The following is a 22,018-nucleotide window of genomic DNA, read 5'->3' on the forward strand; positions in this document are numbered from 1 at the left end:
GTTGGCCAACACATCCATCCTTGTGACGCTTTGCCTTCTTACTCAGACTGGAAAGCAAAAAGACTCATTATTCAACTGGATGATACTTTACTGTCAGCCAAACAGCCCTTTCCCCCCAACCCCACCATTTTCAATATCCTTCGGGCAGAATTCTGAGTTTGGCGGGCTGGTGCGATCGGCGGGCCTGGGAGCAGCTGGGAAACGGGCTGCCGCCTGCGTTCGGCACCCCCCCCCCCAACCCCCCCAACCGCGATTTCACACTGGCAGGCCAATGAAGGCCCGGCCAGCGTGAAACGTGGCTCCATTGGTCGGGAAGGGCGAATGGAGGCCGAGGCCTGTCGGCCACCGGGTCCAATGGCAGCCCAGCGGCCGGTTTAAAAACAGCCCAGGCAGCCCCTGGAGAGCTGCCAGTGAAGGGGACACCTTCTGTGTTGTCAACAGGAAATCATGGCTTCCAGTGCGGCTGCAGACGCCAGGCAGGAGGGTAGGTCGGGTGGGCACTCGGGCCCTCTGGTTTGCTGATGCCTCGTGGTATTCCTGGAAGAGGTGGCTGCCAGCAGGAGCATTCCCCAGGGTTGGAAGGAGGAGGCCACTGCACCTTACAATAAGAGCTTGGGAGGAGGTGGCAGTGCTGGTCAGCAGCCATGATGTTGTGTGGCGCATCTGGGTCCAGCGCCGCAAGAGGTTAAATGACCTACTGCGCTCAGGAAGGGTGAGTACCATGTTGGCATGGATCAGTGTGTTGAAGTGTTAAGGGCTAGCCGTGTCCCCATGGAACTCAGGGGTGTTAGAGCCTGTGTCCCAACTGTCAAAGACGCTGGAGCTGGCCAAGGGGGTAAGCCCTGGCTGCTTGGACTGAGTGCCCTGTGGCTTGAGAGCCACAACTCAGATGTGCCCTGCCAGGTGCTCCTCAGGTGGGGTTGGCCAGAATGCAATGGCGCTGCAGGTAGTGAATGGACTAATCAATGCTCCTCCGTCCTTTCAGGAGAAGACAGCCCATAACAACATTGAAAGGTTGTGGGCTGGCGGAGGCCCCATAAGCCTCCTAATCCTAACCAGATATGAGCAGGACGCCTTGGAGCTGGAGAGGCATTGTGCACCTCAGTCAACCGGCAGAGGAGGGGCTGGGATATCAGACGAAGGTAAGAGTGCAGTGCACAGAGTTGAGAGTTTCGGATGGTGCAAACATTCTTGTGTAGTCTCATCCATTGATGGGAGCCTCTCGACTGGATTCCCCATTGAGCATTGGAAGATGAAGCTGGTGCCAGCAAGTGGGGAGCACCAAGACGTACCACTGGCAAACGTAAGTTTAAGGCACCATGAGCACAAGAGGGACTGATCATGGGTGAACTCCTGTTGTGCAATATTTTGTTTATGTTTGCTGGTCTGGGGTTGAAGACCAGGGAAGATTCCGTTAATTTGTTTTGACTGTCAACATAAGATAAATTTTCTTTTGTTGTAATGGCCTGAGTATGCTTCACCTGTTTTATTTAATGTGGTGCAGGGTACGCCAGTATGTAATGCTGGATGTGGGTGGCTCGAGACTTTATTGCGCAGGCACTGAGTAGACTTTGGGGTCAAAGGAAAGGGTCATTGCAGATATCTGGGATGGAGGCAGCAGCCCTGGCATGAGATGGTAACGCTTATTTAGCTGAAGGAGCGTTGGATCAAGGCGACCCTGGTGTCCCTGCCTCCCTGGAGGTTACAGAGGTCTGCCTCTATGCCCTCAGTGTTCTCCTCATCGTGCTCCTCTTCTTACTCACTACTGGACTCATCATCTGTGGTTTGTTGAGCTGCCTTAAGAGCCTCTTCCTCCAGTGGGTCCCCCCTTGCCAGTGCCAGATTGTGGAGAGTGCAGCACATGATGACTATCAGTGACACCCACTCTGGGGGGTACTATAGTGCACCTCCTGAATGGTCCAGGCATTGGAAGCGAATCTTCAGAAGGTCTATGGTCTTCTCTATCACCGCCCTTGTGGAGGCATGACTCCTATTATACTGCTGCTCTGCCTCTGTTCTTGGGTGGTGGAGAGGCATCATGAGCCACCTTTTCAAGGGATAGCCTTTGTCACTCAGCAGCCAACCATCCAGCCGGGCTGGAGCACTGAAAAGCCCCGGCACCTGGGAGTGTCTCAGGATGTAGGCGTCATGGGAGCTGCCTGGGTACCTTGCACAGACTTGTAGAATCAGCATCCTGTGGTCACACACTATCTGCACGTTCATGGAGTGGAAGCCCTTCCTGTTGACGAGGGCACCCGGCTGACCCGCTGGTGCCTTGATGGCCACATGTGTACAGTCTATAGCATCCTGGACACGGGGGAAGCCAACAATCGCTGCAAAGCCTCTGGCTCGCTCAGCCTGGCTGGCCTCGTCCGTACGGAAATGAATGAAAGTCAATACCCGCCTGAACAGAGCTTCTGTCACCAGCTTGACGCAACTATAGACAGCTGATTGGGAGACTCCACACAGACCCCCCACTGAGCCCTGGAAAGAGCTGGAGGCATAGAGTTGAGGGCCACTGTGACCTTCAGAGCCACTGGCATGGGATGTCCACCCACACAGTTGGAGCTGATCTCAGGCCCAATCACCTGACAAATGGAGATCACTGTCTCTCTTGAGAGGCAGAGCCTCCTTTGGCATTGCACCTCGGACATATTGAGGTAGCTGCATCACCGCCTGTAAACCCTGGCAGCAGGATAGTGGTGTCTTCCGAGGCCCCTAAAATCTTGGCCTGCCAGCTGGCCCTGCACCCCCTGTGCCTGCGTCTCTCCTCCCACAGGTCCCTCCCCTGGAAGCTGCATTGGGACACCTGGCCTCCTCTCCCTTCTGCCCCTCTCTTCCTCCTCACAGGAGGTGCCACCAGTGGAGACCACAATCCCCATTACCATGATACATGGAAGAGTTCACTCAGTCTGAATTCTCCAGGGTCCTTGGAGACACCAAGGAGACCTGAAACGAAGCCTGGAAATGCTAACAATGAAGCCCCGAACAGAGATGAAGCTGCCAGATACCAATAAGTCACCAGCAACAAACTATCTACCAAACTCCTCACACTGGCGATGCTGCTGAACCTTTTTATCCCGCCCGTGGATGAGGTTTTTGAAATTGTTGATTGGCTGCTTGCCCATTTTGCCTGTGCGACGAGCGTGAAATCGCACAGACAACAAAAAATCAGCATCAATTGGCTTTTTAATGGCCTTAACTGGCCTCTTAATCAATGGTGGGCGCGGCTCCGGCTAACCGAAACATCGCGCAAGCGCGGGACGATGTCAGGACGCTCGCGCAACGTCCTCACGCGCTATTTTACGCTCGAGCGGGTCAGGCCCACCCACCCGCCTGCTCAGTGAAAAGTTCTGGCTTTAGAGAAATGTACAGAGAAACGTTCAAAGAAAATGTCCCGACAATTTTCTCCAGGACTGTACACAGCAATTCTTGGAGACTCCAGGCCCATCCTTGTGGGTTGACAACCCTCAGCTTGTATCCCCAGCAAATTCAAATGACAGCTGGGGATCAGGGAAATCATGATCATAAATCTACACAAACCATTGCTGTAATACTGGGCTACCAAGTTATCTAGGGACAAATGTTAACATTTAGTGAGCTGCGGGCACAGAGATTCGCATGGCAGGACACATACTGGGAATTTGGATGCAGAGGTCAATAATTTACAACTGTCATTTTCCAACTATTAAAATTAGGCTGTCAATCAAATGCATTAACCTCCGAGCCTCGAGTTCCTGATGTGTGGTAACCTCACACAAAGTTTCCTATTGGGAATGCTAAATCATAAATGATACTCCCTCTTGTTTGCATAAGAACATAAGGAAGTGGACTAGGCCACTCAGCTCTTTGAGTCTGCTCTTCCATTCAATAAGATCATAGCTGATCTACTTCTTTGATTCTTTCATGTGATGTGGGCATCGCTGGCAAGGCCGGCATTTGTTGCCAATCCCGAATTGCCCTTGAACTTAGTAGCTTCTTAGGTCATTTCAGAGGGTAGACTCAACCACATTGCTGTGGGTCTGGAGTCACATATAAGCGCCAGACCAGGTAAGGACGGCAGATTTCCTTCCCTAAAGGACATTAGTGAACCAGATGGGATTTTACAACAATTGAAGATAGTTTCATGGCCACTATTACTGAGACTAGCTTCATATTCCAGATTTTTCTAAATTAACAATTCAAATTCCACTAGCTGCCATGGTGGGATTTGAACTCATGTCCCCGGGGCGTTAGCCTGGGTTTCTGGATTACTAGTCCAGCGAAATTACCACTAAGCCATCGTCTCCCCATATACTCATCACCCGGCCCCACACCCCACCCTGCACCCTGCCATCTCTCCTTCAAAACCATTTTCCTGCACTATCCCACTATCCCTTGATGTTTTTAATATTTAGAAATCTATCAACCTGAGTCTTGAACATCTTCAACGACTGAGCCTCAACAGCCCTCTGGAGCAGAGAATTCCAAAGATTCACCACCCTCTGAGTGAAGAAATTCCTCCTCCTTTCAATCCTGCATGGCCTGTCCCTTATGCTGAGAATAATCTCGCAGCACACAATAGGGGCACCCTTGAATGGTTATTAGCACTTTCCTTTACCTTGGACTCATATCCGTTTATTATCTCAGTCTTCTCACTCCTCCAACCCAGGATTCCAGATTTATTTCTGAGAAAGGTAAATTGAAAAAGAAAATAGCAGTGAAGTCATCTTCAACACATTCCAATTACTGAAATCTGTCAGACCCGATACATTATTCAGTGTTGCGCAACAAATCAGTTCAAATCATGTTACTTGAGGCATTTAAAATTAGCACACGTAAAGGTTACTTCAAGGAAAGGTGGGAGAAGAAAGCAAGTATTTGTGAACCATTTTTTATTTTTGCTTATAGTTTAGTGTTTGTTTTATGCCCTATCTACTTGGTAAAAGCAGATACGTTTTGGTCAACAATAATTATTAACGGAGTAAAGTAATCAAAACAAAGATGCGCCACTTTGTCAAACTCCAGCTATTAGATTCTCAATATGTTGGCCAGTCAAAGCTGGGAAGGCTGTAAGGTGATACGTTTCCTTGTAGGGGTTTGGAAGGGATAATGGGACCTCTGGGACATGAACCTGAATCCAGGAGTGATGGGATGAAGATAAGAATTTTACGTTAATTATTTGAGCAATTTCACCTTGATTCCTAATGGGTGTGCAAAAATTGGCCATCTTACTTAGAAAAATTGCAAAGATGTCTAGTGTGGGGAATGGAAAAAAAATCATAATGGTACAGTAGAGATTGTTCTTCCCAGGCAAGATTAAGGCATATTGTTGTGGTTGATCTGAATACAATAAGCTGTATTCCACATCAAGTATTAGTGCTGACATTGGACTAAAATGTAGGGAACTTCCCATTCTCCAGCTCTACTGCTCTTCACCTTTATGTCAAATGCTCAGATGTTGAATTTGGATCCCAAATTCGTACCTCCCACACTTTGGGCCCAATTTTAACCCTGGTAATTGAATGGATTTTGAGTGAGTTAAAATTTCACCCAAATTTGTTTCTGGACATCCCATGGTTTCTGCTTTGTCCTTTTGAGTTTGATGCACACAAACCATTTTGTGTTCACTTTGCGTTAGCTCAACTGCCAAGGAATGTCATGAACTGGGCTTAATAATTAACCTTCATCACCAACATACTGTTTAAGGAGTTAATAAATAAATATTCATGTGGCATTGTAATGTCGGATAGTTGGAGGCTGCAGGCAGCTTGTCTGAGTTCAGTAGAGTCCATCAAAAATGCAATTGTGCAACTGGATCGCCCCTACGTGGTTGAGATCCATTAAGTCCGCACAGGCTAGAGAAAGAACCTGAGATCTTCCTGGTCAATATAGCGCAGTACATTTATCTACTTAGCCTCTGAAGGCAGCAAGAAATAATATTAGGGCTGTGATATATGGTGCAATTTTAACTGTTTCAATTTAGGAAGTCACCTGTACTTCTTCCTTTAATTTAATACTTGTCTTGCCACCACTTTTATTTTTTACTTAGCACTCAGCACTAAAATGCACTTTTGAATTTTAGCAAAAACCTGCGTATTTTAGCACATTTAGATAATATTCAAAGAAGCACTCCTAAAGCATTGTGTACATTGCTTCATCCTTCATACTATAACTCACTGCGTATCAAACATCACCCAGTATATGCAATGCTATCTATATCATTAAATACTACTGTTAGCTTTGACCCGTAGAGTACTGAAAAATTTGCCTGCTATTATATCTAACCAGAAGTGTGTAAAGACCTGACAACTGTTGCAATGTATTGTCAAATATGTTCAAGCTAAATGAGTTTTTGGGAGATATAGATAAAGCAAGTGTTGAAAAATATCTATTCTGTCAAAAATATTAATTTAACATTCTGATACAATTGAATTAGATAGTGATTAAGTTACTATGCAAACTAGTATAGGAATGCCAATTGGAAATATTACACAAATATATCTACTGTAAACCTGCTAGTTAGGTTATGGTAGGAAGTATGGTTATTGTACAGAATTGGAAGAGGCAGCAAATAACGAGGACTGACCTGTCAAGAAAGAGATGACATAAATATCTGGTGTGGAGAGGATATTTTGGAAACTAAGCATCTTTTGCCTTTCAAATAGAGGCTGTAAGATGGAGCATGATCATTTATTGAAAAATGAATTACTGTGTGATTCATTCACATGACTCACATCAAATGTTACGCCAGAAAACCTCACAGTCATATATATTTTGTGTTACATATATGTTACTTATGTTGTCTACCAATTAACGAATTTAATGATTCTTTGTTCAATTCTTGGCACTGTAGAGATAGGAGGGTGCATTACACAAGCCTAAGGTCAAGTGACGCAACCAAAGAGAAACACTAATGAGATCAAGCCTTGGTTCCATGTAGCTTCCTATAGCCTTTGTAGCTTGAAGATAGATCCAAATAGGAAAGAAGGGAAGAGGAGTCAACATGGAGGGAAGGAAAGAGGTTGTGTATCTGTAATGGAATTTGCATTTGTGCACACGAGAACTTTGAGGAGAGAAAGGAAAAAGCAACAGAGAGGTAGATTGTGAGAAGAAGATGACAAGAGGCATAAGGCTGAGCAGAATGGCGCCAAAATACAGATAAGAACGTAAACAAAAGTAGAAAGTCAAGCAAAGAGTGAGCAAAGCAGAAATAATTTCAAGAGATGTTGTCAGTGAGCCCTTTAATGTAAAACCAGGGGGAAAAAAACTTCCATTCAAAAATAACAAGAATAGTACAGAAGACCTTTGAGAAATCAATATTTGTAAAATAAAGAGTTAGAGTGAATTTCTTCAGGGGGATCTGTGACTAACATTGGCAGAAGGCCAAGGAAACTCTGTTTAGTGCATAACAATCCTCCAACAAAGTTACTGTGGCCAATCAGGATGACTGACAAGAAAATGCCTTGCATAGAAATCAGGATGGGTTCTGTGTTTCAGAGATAAAAGCAAAGAACTGCGGATGCTGGAAATCCAAAACAAAAACAAAAACAGAAATACCTGGAAAAACTCAGCAGGTCTGGCAGCATCGGTTGATGCTGAGTTTTTCCAGGTATTTCTGTTTTCGTTTCTGTGTTTTAGAGCATCAGTTCTGGGGGGAGGTGAAAGACTTGTGGAAGAATCTCACAAATACAACAGTAATATTGGTGCTGCTACTATTCATGTTCCTCTTACCTTAGTAAAAATAAATTCCTATCCCTTATATCCATGAGCTTGGCTACTATAATTCATTTACCTGCGTGCAGATATGTAAGGAAACATTTTCATGGCTTTAATTTTTCCTTAGTTTGCCTTTTGACCCAAGTATTGGGAAAATCAATTTTAATTAAAATGGTAAGATTGTTGAAGGGAGGAGGACTTGAGTTGCAGTGGTAGCATCCCTACTTTTGGGCCAGAAGCTCTGAGTTCAAATGTCACTTCAGGACTAAATGTCCATGAAAGCTGCGTGCATAATGTGGCCATACACATTGATTATCAGCCTGTAAACCCTTCCAATACCTGATGGCAGGTGGAAAGACCAGGAGAGTTTCCTGGTCAGCCATACTGCAGAGGACTACGGCAAACCACTGCGGTACTTTGCCGAGCATAATCATGGACCAATCCAATGGGAGTCCATCGTCGCCAATGCCCTCTTGGGGCATGGGACTTGGAGGAGGAGGAAGATTGTTGAATGTAAACAAAGCATTTAAAACTTGTCCAGAAAATAAGCCCTAGGTTTGGGTTTGGATTCAGATCTCAGAACAAAGGGAATGGCCAGACTCAAGAATTTGATCCAAACATTAGATTTTTTTTTTTTCTTGTTTTTCTTAGAATTTTAGAACAAGATTTCAGATCCAAGAAAGGTCTGAAGGATTTCTACTTCAACCTCTGTGAATTCAAATCCAAAATTCTGAAGCTTAGTCCTGGGAAGCACAAATGATCCTACTGGGACCTTCGCCCCATAGTGCCTACCTCTTTGGCCGAGTGGCCATGTCTCTTTATGTCTCTTATCTCTTTATGTTGCATGGTGCCAAATGCTGGTTGATGGTGCTCCTGTGATGCGCCTTGGGACTTCTTATTACATAACAGATGCTAAATAAATGGAAGTAGTCGTTCTGCTGGAACCCAGCAACTGTTACCTTTCAAATGAGATGTTCTTGGTATCTAGTTGGGTGGTAACGATGGGGGTGGTGAGACGACTTGCCACCTGCTCTTCTGAGGGCTGCACGGCAGCCAACAGCATGTCACGGTCAAAATTAGCCAGTGACAGAGTTTCTGAGTATACCATTTGACGATCATGGTCAATCTCCATTACAACTGCGCAGTTGTCTAGTGGAAGCAAAGAAATGACAGAACATTAATAGTACCATCTCCTTCATTCAAATGATGTGAGTATTTCACCTGTGGCTCAGTGTACCGAAATCGTAAACACATTGAAAAGGAATCGTTTGTGAATTTGCTACATCTAATACACATGGAAATACCCAATTTCAGTTAAAAAAAAATAAATAGAAACATGGAATCTCCATGGAGATCCTTTGACTATGGTGTTCAGTATTTTCAGTATTACTTCATCACAACTCAATAGCACATAACAGTATAATAGGTGCTCTGCTTATAATTTAAAAACCCTATAAATAAAATACCTACTTGGGTATTACACCGTTGATGTAAGGCTGTCAAAGATAGTCATTGGGTCTTCTTAAATGTAGCTGTAACTCAGTGGTAGCACTCATGCCTCAAGGTCAGAAGGTTGTGGGTTAATGTCCCATTGCAGACTGGACTACAAAATCTATGCTGACATTCTGCATGGTGAGAGTGCTGCACTGCCAGAGGTGCCATCTTTTGAATGTGACACTAAACGAAGACCCTAATTACCCCAAGTGGACATAAAAGATTCATTGCCACTATTCACTGAAGAATTGGGAATTCCTTGAGTCCTGGCCAATATTTATCGGTAAAACAAATTATAGGAACATAGGAAGTAGAAGCATGAGGAAGCCATTTGGCCATTCAAGCTTGTTCTATCTTTCAACTAGATCATGGCTGATCTTCTACCTCAATGCAATTTTCTGCACTTTCCTCATACCCCTTGATATCTTTAATAACTAGAAATCTATCTCAGTCTTGAACATATTCAATGACTAAGCCCCCACAGCCCTCTGGGGTAGAAAATTCCAAAGATTCAGTACCCTCTCAGTGAAGAAATTTCTCCTCATCTCGGTCCTAAATGGCCTACCTCATATTCTGGGACTGTTTCCCCGGTTCTAGACCCCCCCAAAAGAGAATTACCTGGTAATTATCAGATTATTGTTTCTAAGACCTTGTTGTGTGCATATTGGTTGACACTTTACCAACATTTACAACAGTGACTATACTTCAAAAGTACCTAATTGGTTTTAGAGCACTTTAGGATGTCCTGAGGTCTTGAAAGGTACCATTTGAATACAAGTCTTTCATTTCCTTTCTGCAGCACTTAGGAAAAGGGCACAAGATCTGTGCCTACATGTTTCGTTCCTTTGGGGCACCCAATCCTGGCAGGCCAGTTAGCAATATATATCTGGCCCTTGCCAGTATTGCGCCAGGCTTTACATCTGGTGAGCAACATGTAAATGTATCAGTGCCTGGCTGTTACTTGCAGAAAAAAACATTTAACGGTTAGTGAGAGGTGCGTCCACATTCTCTTCTGGTCCGTATGCAGCCAATTGATTTTCTTGGCTCTGCTATAAACCTCTGAAAGCTAGGTCCCTCTGTTGGTGTATGGCATTGCTGTGTAGCTCTGGCCCTCAATTCAAAAGTCACCATGTTATTGCATCATCTTTTATTTCATTTGGGTTTTTTGTTCTGCCTATGATTCCTGGCATGACGCTGCCTTTAGTGCACTCCTTTATCTTTATGTTCATTTTCAGACGGGTGTCTGCTAGCTACATTCTTTACAAGAGGTCAGTACTTTTGTATGGAGTTGCCAATGGGGCTGCCAGCTAGATACATAAATTGTCCAGCAAGCACAGGGCAAAAAACAAGCTAAGTTATAATATCTGAGTCTTCAGGCAGAATCTTGCAGTCCTGCCAGCAGTGGGAAGCTTGGTGGGCGAGGGTGGAGGAACTTAATTTACCGTTAGTTTCCCGATGACAGGACGAACTTAATTCCTAAAGTTTTCGGGACTTTAAAGGCAGGTCAAGCTTCCCGACAGACAATGTCGGGGAGCCCTTTTGCATGCAGTAGCACGTCCCCCGCCAAATTAAGTTCCCTGTCAGTGAGAAATTAGAATATTTACTTTTACCACTGCACATAAATGGTGTGCGCCAGGCAAGGTGGACTTCTCCCATGGTTAACGGTGAGTTGCTGCTGCATTGCCCTCTTTGGCGAGCGTCTGTAGATGCCAGCCTACGCTGGAGACCAGGTGCCGGCAGCTGATCAACATTTACAGCTTCCATGTACTCTACTGAGGGTCCTCTCCCTCATGCTCTCTGTATTACCCTGTGACCTGTCCACAGACCTACTAAATAATTCCCCAAAGCTGACCAAGGCAGGGTTGGCAGGAAAGGGTGGAGCAGTGGCTGGGGCAAAGGTGGAAGGGATAGTGCAGGCTGTCCAGGTGCCCATTAGAGCTGCGACCCCCCCCATGAGGTAACAGCAGGGACGGCAACTTCCTGCCTGCCTGCCCCCACCACAAGAATGGGCGAGCTCCTCGCAGATGCATATTTAATGAGCTGAACAGTGCAAGATCGCGCATGGTCAGCCCTCCTGCACCCACCACCCCCCCCACCCCTACCCCAGCAGAAACCACTCCCACTTCCACATCCAACACCAAACTTAGATTACAGAATGGGGGATTCCACCTTCAGTAATCCCACTGCTTGTTGCAATCAAGAGGTGGTGACTGTGAAACTCTGTTTTGAGCTTAAGCCTTGGCCTTCAGTTATGCTGCCTGTTGGTGAGACCGTTCTGCTGTTCAGTGTAAAAATGCAGACCATTTGCAGTTGTGAGTCAGAAAGAGTTCATTAAAAGTCCAGTTACTGGTGACCTAATGGTGGCCTGGGTTTATCTTCAAATTTCCTGCAGAGCTGAAATTTTGCCCTGCCAAGGCCTTAATGATCTGGATTACTTATAATGTCAGCTTTATATCAACCAAACAAATCGCATTCCTTCAAAATGCACATACATATAATCAAAAATCCAATAAACAAAGCACATTACAGCATGGGTGAGTAAATTCAATTACTCTGAGCCTACATTTCAATTAAAGTGACAAAAAGTTAACAGCATTCTGCTTTGTTCAATGATCATTCTTTCATTGCACTGTCCATCTAATCAATTACTGGATAATCAGTGGCTCCATTAATAAAATATATAGACAAATTGATTTGCCCAAGTTGGGAACCTAGAAACAGTAGCCCCATCTAACAAGTTGCATTAATTAATCACCAAATGATTTAGAGGTGTTAAGCTGAATGGTACAGGCTATTTGGCAGATCATACACAGGGCTGAGGATGCAGCCAGATAATATGCATCCCAGGCACACTTAATACACCAATAGACACCAAAGCTGAAAGTGAAAGATGATAGAACTGTAATTCCTGCCTTTGCTAATTTTTGGAAAACTAAATTGGTAACAATTGTGGCCGGAGTTTAACAAAGCGATGAGTGGTACCCATTGTAGATGGGGCATTATATTATCATTCACATGGATTCCATCTGATCTTCTGCCCAATTCTCAAACTCAGACCTTAAGGCACTGTCTATAATCTGCTTAAAATTGGTGCTTCCAATTAAAATGGTGCCGTGGTGGGTGCTAGAAGCGTTTGTAGCAAATAACAAATGATAGCCATCCCACCCCCACCTTATGCAGGATAGGCAAGAAGATTCCATCTTTAACCTGCGACCTGTGTGGAATTAGCTGATTTTAGCCAGAGGAGCACCATAACTAGCCTCGATGTCCAAAGGGAAGAAGAAAACCAATCAGCTAGGGTTCCGGCTTCCATACAGTGATGGCTGTTCAAACTAATTGCGTGCGGACAATGGGTAAGGGCAGCGATGAGCTTGGTTGTGATGTTTCTGCCCTGACTCTCAGTCGTTAAAAACACCAGCTGACACACAGTCTCGTTCACAAATCAAAAATGGTCACTTGGGGATGAGCTTCAAGAGGGCAACCAACCTACCCCTCCTTGGGAATCAGCACTTTCAGGGAATTATTTATAGATATTTATAGACATTTCACTTCCAGCCTTTTACTTGCTACTTTTTTTTGCAATGGACCATGGTCACTGGTAGCAATCAGCTTGAGAATTATTAATTACCATTGACCATACCTTTTTTTTTACTAAATTCCTATTTGTTTCAAATTCATTATAAAGGAAAAATCATATTTTGAGAGCAAATTGAAGCAATAATTTTCAGCTTAGCATTTAAACAGCTTTTTTTGCACATTCCTCTTTAGGCTGACTAGCTCCTTGACAGCATTTAATGAATTGACAAGTGGATTGCACTCAGTGTTATGCTTATTATTGTACCTGACATAGATTGACAACAACTCACCAGGAAACCAAACAGATCGACAATGTGCAATTGCACTACTATTAAAACCGAATTTAAAAAAAAAGTATTTTCCAATTTTCTCTCCTAGATCTGCCAGCTCACACTGGGCTCCAGTTCAATAAAATATTCGGAGGTGGCCCCTTAGCCAGAGTGGAAGTAAGAGTAAATTAGCTCCAGTCAACAGTTCAAGTGATAGGATGACCACCTTCCCCAGTTTCTGGAGGTGTCAGCTGTGGCTCGTTCATAGCACCCTCGCCTTTGAATCAGAGGGTTGTGGGTTCATGTCCCACTCCCGGAAACCAAGAACTGTGATTGTACTCGAAAGAGTTGCAATCTGTGACTGTTGATAACTCAAAAGAGTTTCCCCAGTTTCTGCCACAGTGGTAGGTGGGAATATAGTGGTGGACCCAGCAGTGGTAAATGGAGAGGAATTGCTGCAGATGAATGCAGTCCCACTTTCCTCTCTCCAGAAACTTTTTCACTGACTTTCCTTCTAAACAAATCTGTAAACGTGGACCGGTTCACTCAGGGTTACAAGTTCGTGTTTCAACTTGATGAAGGCACTGCGGGTCACACATTCCAGAATACTGCCTGCACTGTTGAAATGTTGCTGCAAAAGAAAGGGTCCCTTTAGAGATGATCTGTAGCTGCCTACTTGCCAGAAAACAGTCTGACTTTTCGTGAGTTTATTTATGTTTTGGCCATATTGATTTTGCATATGTAAACTGTTCTGTGAGATAGCAGTGCATGGAGAAATCTGATGTTAAATAAACAATTAATTATTTTGCCTAATTTATTTATTGATGTGGTTAACTCTGCACAATCCCCTCAGTTTTGCTCATCACAGATACTGGTTAGTAGGGAGCTACCTGAGATAGACATTCTCAGGTCTCAACCCTCCCGGCCATGTCAAAATTCTGACAGGCACAAAGATGCAACAGAAGGGCTCAGAACCTGAACTTTTCCTCATTCCATAATCCAGACCAATTTCAGGCAGGAGAATCCCAAAGAGTTTGATAGCATTTTGGCTAAGATCAAGTGTAGTATCTGTTCTTATCAGTTTTTAGTTGGCTAGGGAGGGACCATGATCATGGTTGCTTCTGCATGTGTGTAAGTGTTGTTTTTGTGGGTATCATTTCTTTTACTGGGGGGTTTCAGCAAAGGCTTTGGCCTTTTTGCCCTTTGGTATTGGAAGCTTTTCTGTGGTTACTTGAAGGGGCTTCAGGGCCTAACATTGGGAACTTAAAGAGGTGATGGCTGTAACCAGTCGAGCCCCAAACCAGGGGTATGTAACACTGTTAGGGTGGCGGTAAAAGACAGCAAAGGAGTTACACCCATTGACTGTGTCTTCTTCATTAAGAGAATCCTTTTGGAGTCCTGTGGATTCAAAGCTGCGGAGATCTACTGTCCGCAGGACTTCCCGAGCGCTGGATACTTTGATGTGACCTTCAAGAATGTTGCTGCCTGCATCAAGTTCCTGAAAGTGTTCAAGGAGAAGAGAGACCAGCCATAGATGAGAATCCTCATGGTGGAGCCACTGTTTACTTTGCCATCACAGCGGGACCGTGTGGTGACCGTGCATGTCTACAGCCCCCATGTTCCTGTCACTGATGTGCTCACCTTCCTCGCCAAGTATGTCGACAAGGTTGGGAACTGCAGAGAGGTCAAAAACGCCTTCGGGATTTGGACTAGCAAATGCAAAGTTAAGGTCACACTCAAGATGGATGGTAAAGGACGAATTCTCCACCCTCCTTCCAGCTTCGCTGTCGGGTGAAGCCATGGCTACCTTGTCTACGTTGGGCAGCCCAAAGCTTGTTGCTCATGCGGCAACTCTGGTCATGTGGTGGCCAACTGCAGCGCCGCCCTCTGCAAGAACTGCAAACAGGAAGGGCACCAGACAAAGGACTGCAAACAGACTAAGTGCTGAAACCTGTGTGGCGAGGCAGCTCACCTCTACAGGACCTGCCCCAAACGCTGCCTCACTTATGCACAGGCAGTCAAAACCAACAAGGGGGAAGCAGACAAAATGGTCAGTGTCACAATCGCCAAGGACACTTGCAAACCTCCACCACCAAGGCCTCCAGCGAGCACAATGGGACAAAGAAGGACACAGAGAGAGACAAGATGAAGGAAAAGATTGAGGCAGCAGACAGCCAAACGACTGCACCGCCCCCTGAACCTCCCACTCCTCAGCAGAGCGAATCAATGGAGGAGGAACCAGCAGACAATCAACCGGGTGAGTGGCAGCTGATGAAGACGGCCAAAAAGAAGAACGGGCTAAGAAAGGACCATTTCCCAGACGAGTGGCAAGAGGTGACTCCCATCTGACAAGGTTGACACGGGCTGCTGCTCATTGGATGAAGAAGGGCAAGGGTGGCATCAGCAGAAAAAGCGGCAAAGCTCTAAGGAGCTGGAGGAGGAGACACCAGAGCTCCAGAACACGGGAGACAATGAAGAGACCAGCGCACCCCAACTTCACCCTCAACTTGAAGAGACCACCACATCCCAGCCCCAGGAAGCTGGGAGAAGTGAAGCACTCAGCGCACCCCAGCTCCGGGAAGCCGGAGGGGGAATGGATCGGAGAGACTTCTCCAACAGAGAACAATTCAAACCTCGCTCCTTGCACGAACCCCCCAGATGCCACCTGAGTGGAACATCTCCAATAGGGCGGTTCAGCACAGTTTCCTCAGCCCATCCAAAGTGAGACAATTTGTGAACACTATGGGTATGCAGGAGCAGACCAAAGGTCTGGAATTCTCAAAGACAACAGGTTTGCTACATGACAAAATGCTTTAAAAATGGGGGTAAAGATTGTATCCATTAATGCGCATAGCGTTAAATCTACTACGTGGTGTGTTGCGACCTTGGATTACCTTGCCAAGGTCAAAGCTGACCTGTTGTTTCTGCAGGAGTGTGCGATACCGCACCTCAGCTCCTACAGGCAATGGTCACCATGGTGGGTCCCACGGGCCATCGATCTGGTCGGGAGGAAACGACTCTCGTTCCTCCGGCCTGGGTATTCTGCTGCTGGGAGGCAACTTCACCATCTCCGAGGTTAAGGAGGTGGTGGGCAGGTGCCTCCTCGTTGCAGACGTAATGTACAAGAATGCTCCACTCCGGGTAATTAACGTGTTCGCCCCGTCACAAGGGGCCGAGCGGCTGGAGGTTTTTCAGCAGCTCCCACTGCTGCTGGCGACCTCCAGGCTGGTCATTCTGGGCGGTGACTTCAACTGCATCATCAATGCGGCTGGAACGATCCGGCGGGGGCGACAGCAGATTGGACGCTACGTCCCGATCCCTGATGGAAACAGTTAAGGATGCCAAGCTGCACGACGTCTTCAGCAACCCTGCAGATGGAGCGCAGCGTAGATACACCTGGTCGCGGCCAGACGGGTCCATCCGTTCCAGGATAGACTTCCTGTTTGTGTCCCGCGCGTTCGCAGTCAGATCCACCGACGTCAAGCCGGTGTTCTTCTCTGACCGCTGCCTCCTGCTGGCTGACTGTCATTTACAGGAACACCAGAGGGTTGGCAGGGGGACATGGGAGCTGAATGTGCAACTACTGACCCCAGAGAACATTGAGGAACTCAGGAGGGATTACAAAGGTTGGAGAACAGTGAAACCCCTCTTTGAGTCCCTGACTAACCGGTGGGAAACAATCCAGGAGAACATCAAAAGGTTTTTCATTCTCACAGGTGTCCAGAAAGCTAGAAAGGAATAGAGGGAAATGTCCCAACTCCAGAAAAACATGCAGAATCCGGCTGCAGTAGATGGGGATCGATGTCAAGGAGGAACTCCAAGAGGTGAAGAGCCAGCAAGCCTCGCACTTTGCCTCGGAGGCCTCCAAGATCATCTTCCATTCCAGAGTCCGCTCCGTGGAGCAGGATGAGACAGGTTCATGTTTCTTCTTCCAAAAGGTACACAGAGAGAGCTCTGTGATCAGCAGCCTGAAGGAAGAAGACAGCTCAGTGAAGTCATCACAGTCCAATATTTTGAGGATCAGCAAATCCTTTTATGCCGGATTGTATGACGTGAAGCCCACAGACAGCACGGCCTCCCTGTCCTTCCTGTCCTCTATCACGGAGGTCTTAGACGACAGTACACGGGAGAGTCTGGACAAACCACTAACTCCTGACGAACTGACAAAGGCCCTTGAGTCCTTCGAGAAGAGTAAAACTCCCGGAAGCGACGGCTTGCCGGCTGAGTTGTATTCAGTTCTGTGGGACTTGATCGGCCCAGACCTGCTAGAAGTGTACGAGAGTATGCTTCTGGCCGGCAGCATGTCAGAATCCATGAGAAAAGGCATCATCACCCTCATCTACAAGCAGAAGGGGGAAAGGGAGGAAATTAGAAATTGGTGACCCATTTCACTGTTGAATGTGGACTATAAGATTCTGCCCAAGGTCATCGCCAACCGGATCAAGTCTGCTCTGAAGTTAGTGATCCACCCTGACCAGACCTGCACTGTGCCTGGCAGGAAGATCTCTGACAGCCTCGCGCTACTCAGGGATACGATTGCCTATGTACAGGACAGGGGTGTGGACACCTGCCTCATCAGCCTGGACCAGGAGAAGGCCTTTGACAGAATATCGCACACCTACATGGAGGATGTGCTCTCCAAAATGGGGTTTGGGGAGGGAATCCGCAACTGAATCCAACTGCTCTACACTAACATCAGTAGCGAGGTTTCAATCAATGGGTGGGAATCAGAAAGCTTTCCAATTAAATCTGGAGTCAGGCAGGGCTGCCCTCCCTCCCCTGTCCTGTTTGTGTGTTGCATAGAACCCTTTGCTGAGTCCATCAGGAAGGATCCGGGCATAAGAGGAGTGACAATCCCAGGCAGTGGAGGCACTCAGGTCAAAGCCTCCCTGTACATGGACGATGTCACCATCTTCTGCTCGGATCCTCTGTCGGTGCGCAGACTGATCAACATCTGCGACCAGTTTGAACTGGCCTCGGGAGCCAAGGTAAATCGTGGCAAGAGCGAGGCCATGTTCTTTGGGAACTGGGCTGATCAATCCTTTGTCCCCTTCACTGTCAGGTCAGATGGCCTGAAGGTGCTGTGGATATAGTTCAGAGGGATCAGGGCATGTGTTAGAAACTGGAAGGAGCGAGTGGCTATGGTGGAAAGAAAACTGGTCATTTGGGAGCGATGCTCCCTCTCCATTGCGGGTAAGAACCTGGTCATCAGATGTGAGGCACTCTCGCTGTTGCTGTACGTGGCGCAGGTCTGGCCCATTCCAGACTCCTGCGCGATGGCGATCACCCAAGATGCTTCACAGAAACAGAGAAAAGTGGATGCCAAGCTAAAGAAGGAGAAATTAGAAGTCTTGACGAACACTCTCTTCTAAGGAAAGAAGGAGAGGGAAGTAGAGAGCTGGAGAGATTTCGGGATTGAGTTCTGAAGTCTGGGCCTAAATGGTATAGCTGTATAATGCTGGGAGGTTGGGGAAATGCTTGAGGCCAAATTGGAGGAATGCAGTTCTCAGGGGTTTGTGGGGCACAAGTGTCAGTCTAAATTTTAATGTTCAATGTTTGCACAGACCTTGGCCCCACAGCTCCTCGATGTGGATATGGGAGTGGGGTCTACATTGTTTTAAAACATGAATAGTTTTCCCTTTCTAAGACCGAACCATCCTGTTCGTGGGATCTCAGTTGAGATTTTTCGTTTTTGCTTCAGTTTTCTTTCTGCGATAAGTCTCAAACCAATGAATTTCTAGTTCAAATTGAGAGTGTCAATCTCGTGTAAACCTCCCTGTGGTGCTTATAAGGTGGTTAGGGCCAGCAGGACTGTAGCTATCTTCAGGGGACTGACAAGGAGAATGGCAAGGAGAATGCAAATGTGTATAAAATAAAATAAAGGGTACAATTTTAAAGGGGGTGCAGGAGCAGGAGTACCTGGGGTATATGTGTGCAAAATGTTTAAAGGGGCAGAACAGGTTGAGAAAGCAGTCAATGAGGCATGCAGGATCCTGGGCATAGAGTACAAAAGCAAGGAGGTTAATGGTGAACCTTTATAAAACACTGGTTTGGGCTCAACTGGAGTATTATGTTCAATCCTGGGCACCACACTTTAGGAAGGATGTGAAGATATTGGAGGGGGTGTGGAAAAAATATATGAGCTCCAGTGATAAGGAACTTCTGTTTTGAGGATAGATTAGGGAAGCTGGAGTTGTTCTCTTGAGAAGAGAAGGTTGAGGGGAAATTGGAAGAGGTATTCATAATCTTGGGACATCTGGGCAGATTAGATCGGGAGAAACTGTCCCCACTGAATGGAAGGATCGAGAACGAGCGAACACTGATTTAAGGTGACTGACAAAAGGAGGAAAAACTTTTTGCGCAGTGAGCATTTAGGATCTGGTTTGCATTACCCAAGAGTGTGGTGATGGCAGATTTAATCATGGTTTTCAAAAGGAAATTGGATAATTATCTGAAGAGAAAGAAATTGCAGTGCTACAGGGACAAGACAGGGAAGTGGGATTAGCTGAGTAGCTCCTGCAGAGAGCTGTGTGAGTAAACATCCTATGATTCTATGAATAACTCCAGACTCTATTATTTGACCTCTCCTTAGAGCTTATTAAAAAGACCAAATATTAAGTGCAGGGAGCGTGTTAAATGATTCTATGTTGAAAGAGGTAATCCATGTGTGTGTGGTAATCCCTTACAGAAGCACACCATGATGAAGTATTTACTCCTGAAGTGATTTTTTTTAGAACTAAGAAATTGCCCACATTTCATGGCTCATAAATATTAAGCCAACACGGCAAGATGGATTTTATTTAAACTGACCTTGTCCTCTGAAGACAAAGCTGCGGCTCCCCCGCTGCCAGGTCATGTGATCAAAGCCGAGCAGTGTCGTGTCGACCCGCAGATTCTGTCCACTTTTCCAGACCCTGTAGGTGTCGCTTGGGCAGATTTTGGAGACCAGGGGCACTGCAACAATCATGCGAGACAATCATTAGCATTCGGACCGGTGTAGACAATTCTCTCCTGCAAAAAAAATTGACGTTTAAGCACCCAATGAGGATGCCAGCAATACAGGCAACTTTTGTATGTTGAAAATGACTAGATAATTGGATCCAGTAGTATGATTCACGGTATGTCACATGATCACCAGCACAATAGATCACATCCGGTATCTCAAGCCTGATATAGCCTGATAGGTTAATTGAATAATCTTTCTTCTACATCCTTAGCATTAAAATTACCAATTATTTAAAAACAATTTTTGATAAATATTGACATTCGAGGTAAATGAAGCTCACTGGCACATCAGAAAATTGCCAGTTTGCGCACAGCAAATTAAGATTCTAGCTCAGTTCTAGGAACCGGCAGCCCAACAGGCTGAACATTTACAATCACGCATCATTGGCCCAGATTTTGCAGTCAGCAACCAAGCCAGGGCACCTCTTGCTGGCCTCAAAGGCAGCTTCACTGAGAGATCTACCAATCTGTGGTGAGAACTTTAACTCTCCCAATGTGTCATTGATTGTAGCATGGTTTAATGGGGATTTCCAACGTTCGAGCTGCAGTAATACCATCGAGCTGTTTAAGTAACCAATCACATTAAAGAATTCTCATAGATAGCCCATCAGGAAATAGAGAACACTAATAATCAAATCACTTTTTAAAATTTTATAGGCAGTGAAATAAAGATTGGGATAGATACATGGCATGAAAATAGCAGCTGAAGTATCCTGAAGAATCTCCTGAAATTTTTTTCAGTTATATTAAAAAATTTAATAACTAATCATAATGGAGACATTTAACAGCACTCTATATATCATTCAGGGCTGGGTCAGTTGTTCAGCAGTAGTTAATATTCAAAGTACCATTAAAAACCCAGTTATACCTCACTATGCAGGACCTAACTTTTTATGGGATTTCTATCAGTGACATGAGAGTTCCCACCAGATCAATTGATTTCGCTGAATGCCAGCTCTGGGTAGGAGTCCATATCATAGCCAGTGGCAGTGGTGTGAATGAAAACCACAACTTCAGGATTTCTGAACTAATCTGGGCTTGTGCTAATCATTGAAGTTGAGGTCAGATTCAGAGGGGTATTCACAGTGCACGCTGACAATTGTCTATCAAAAACACCACAAATTCCGAGCCATTTTATACAGATGTTGTTCACAATGCTTCTCCTACTTGATGGGGAATTGCAATCTTCATCTGCTCTCCTGGATACTATTTAGTCATTGCAATGTTTGCAGAATAATGTCGCAGGTAACCTGAAGGGCTTTGCATCATTATCTTCCATATATCCACCTATTGATGGATGGATAAATGAGAATCCATAAATGTGCTGACAGTATGTCTCCAGAAAGCACTATGCACAGCAGCAACAATTTGCACTTATTTGGTGCCTATTATTTAGAAAGATATCCCGCTGAGAGAGACGGTGAGATTAGTCTAGGTGACTTATGTGGAGTCAAATTCAAGCCAGCTGATGGACCACATGGCTATTCCAGTGCTGTACTATTCAATGCTTCTACACACTGGGAGGTTCCCTCGCCAAGGAATTCATTTTGACTTCCTTCTCCTGGCATTAACGGAATGGTAACAACCTGAAACTGGGGTTGTAACCTTACCAACACAATTTCACCGGCAATGCAGTCAGTTCCATCTTGAAAGGGCCTGCCACTGAATGTCCAAAATGCCCGCTGGCTTTGGGCAACATGTTAATCGGAGTTCTGTGATGTAAATAGAACTTGGATTGCCATTCTTGGTTGGAACTGGTTGGAGCCCAGGCCGTGCACTTCCACAACCGATGGGACCAAAGAGACTTCTTCGTGCAGCTAACCAAGGACGGCAGTGTACCAGATTGTATTTGTGGATCCCGGGACAAACCCTCCCCACAACACCCCCTCCCCACTAACAAATGTTGATGGAGGCTGCCCCACCCATTCTCAAGGTCTCACTCCAGCAAGCTGCCTCTGAGATGTATGCCAAATTTA

The 22,018-nt window shown here is 45.7% G+C and overlaps 1 protein-coding gene across 2 annotated transcripts in view; it reads right to left on the reverse strand.

The window, feature by feature from the left end:
* The window catches only part of ankrd13b (ankyrin repeat domain 13B), a 352,153-nt gene that overhangs the window by 60,456 nt on the left and 269,679 nt on the right, over nucleotides 1-22,018 (reverse strand). For both annotated transcript variants that reach the window (XM_078548006.1, XM_078548005.1), the window contains exons 5-7: nucleotides 19,848-19,991; nucleotides 8,658-8,847; nucleotides 4,601-4,667 (exon numbers count right to left, since the gene is read on the reverse strand). In XM_078548006.1, coding sequence (XP_078404132.1) covers nucleotides 4,601-4,667; nucleotides 8,658-8,847; nucleotides 19,848-19,991 — 401 coding nt within the window. The remainder of the gene's footprint in view (nucleotides 1-4,600; nucleotides 4,668-8,657; nucleotides 8,848-19,847; nucleotides 19,992-22,018) is intronic.

Source organism: Cetorhinus maximus, chromosome 9, assembly GCF_964194155.1.
Source record: "Cetorhinus maximus chromosome 9, sCetMax3.hap1.1, whole genome shotgun sequence".
Lineage (NCBI taxonomy): Eukaryota > Metazoa > Chordata > Chondrichthyes > Lamniformes > Cetorhinidae > Cetorhinus > Cetorhinus maximus.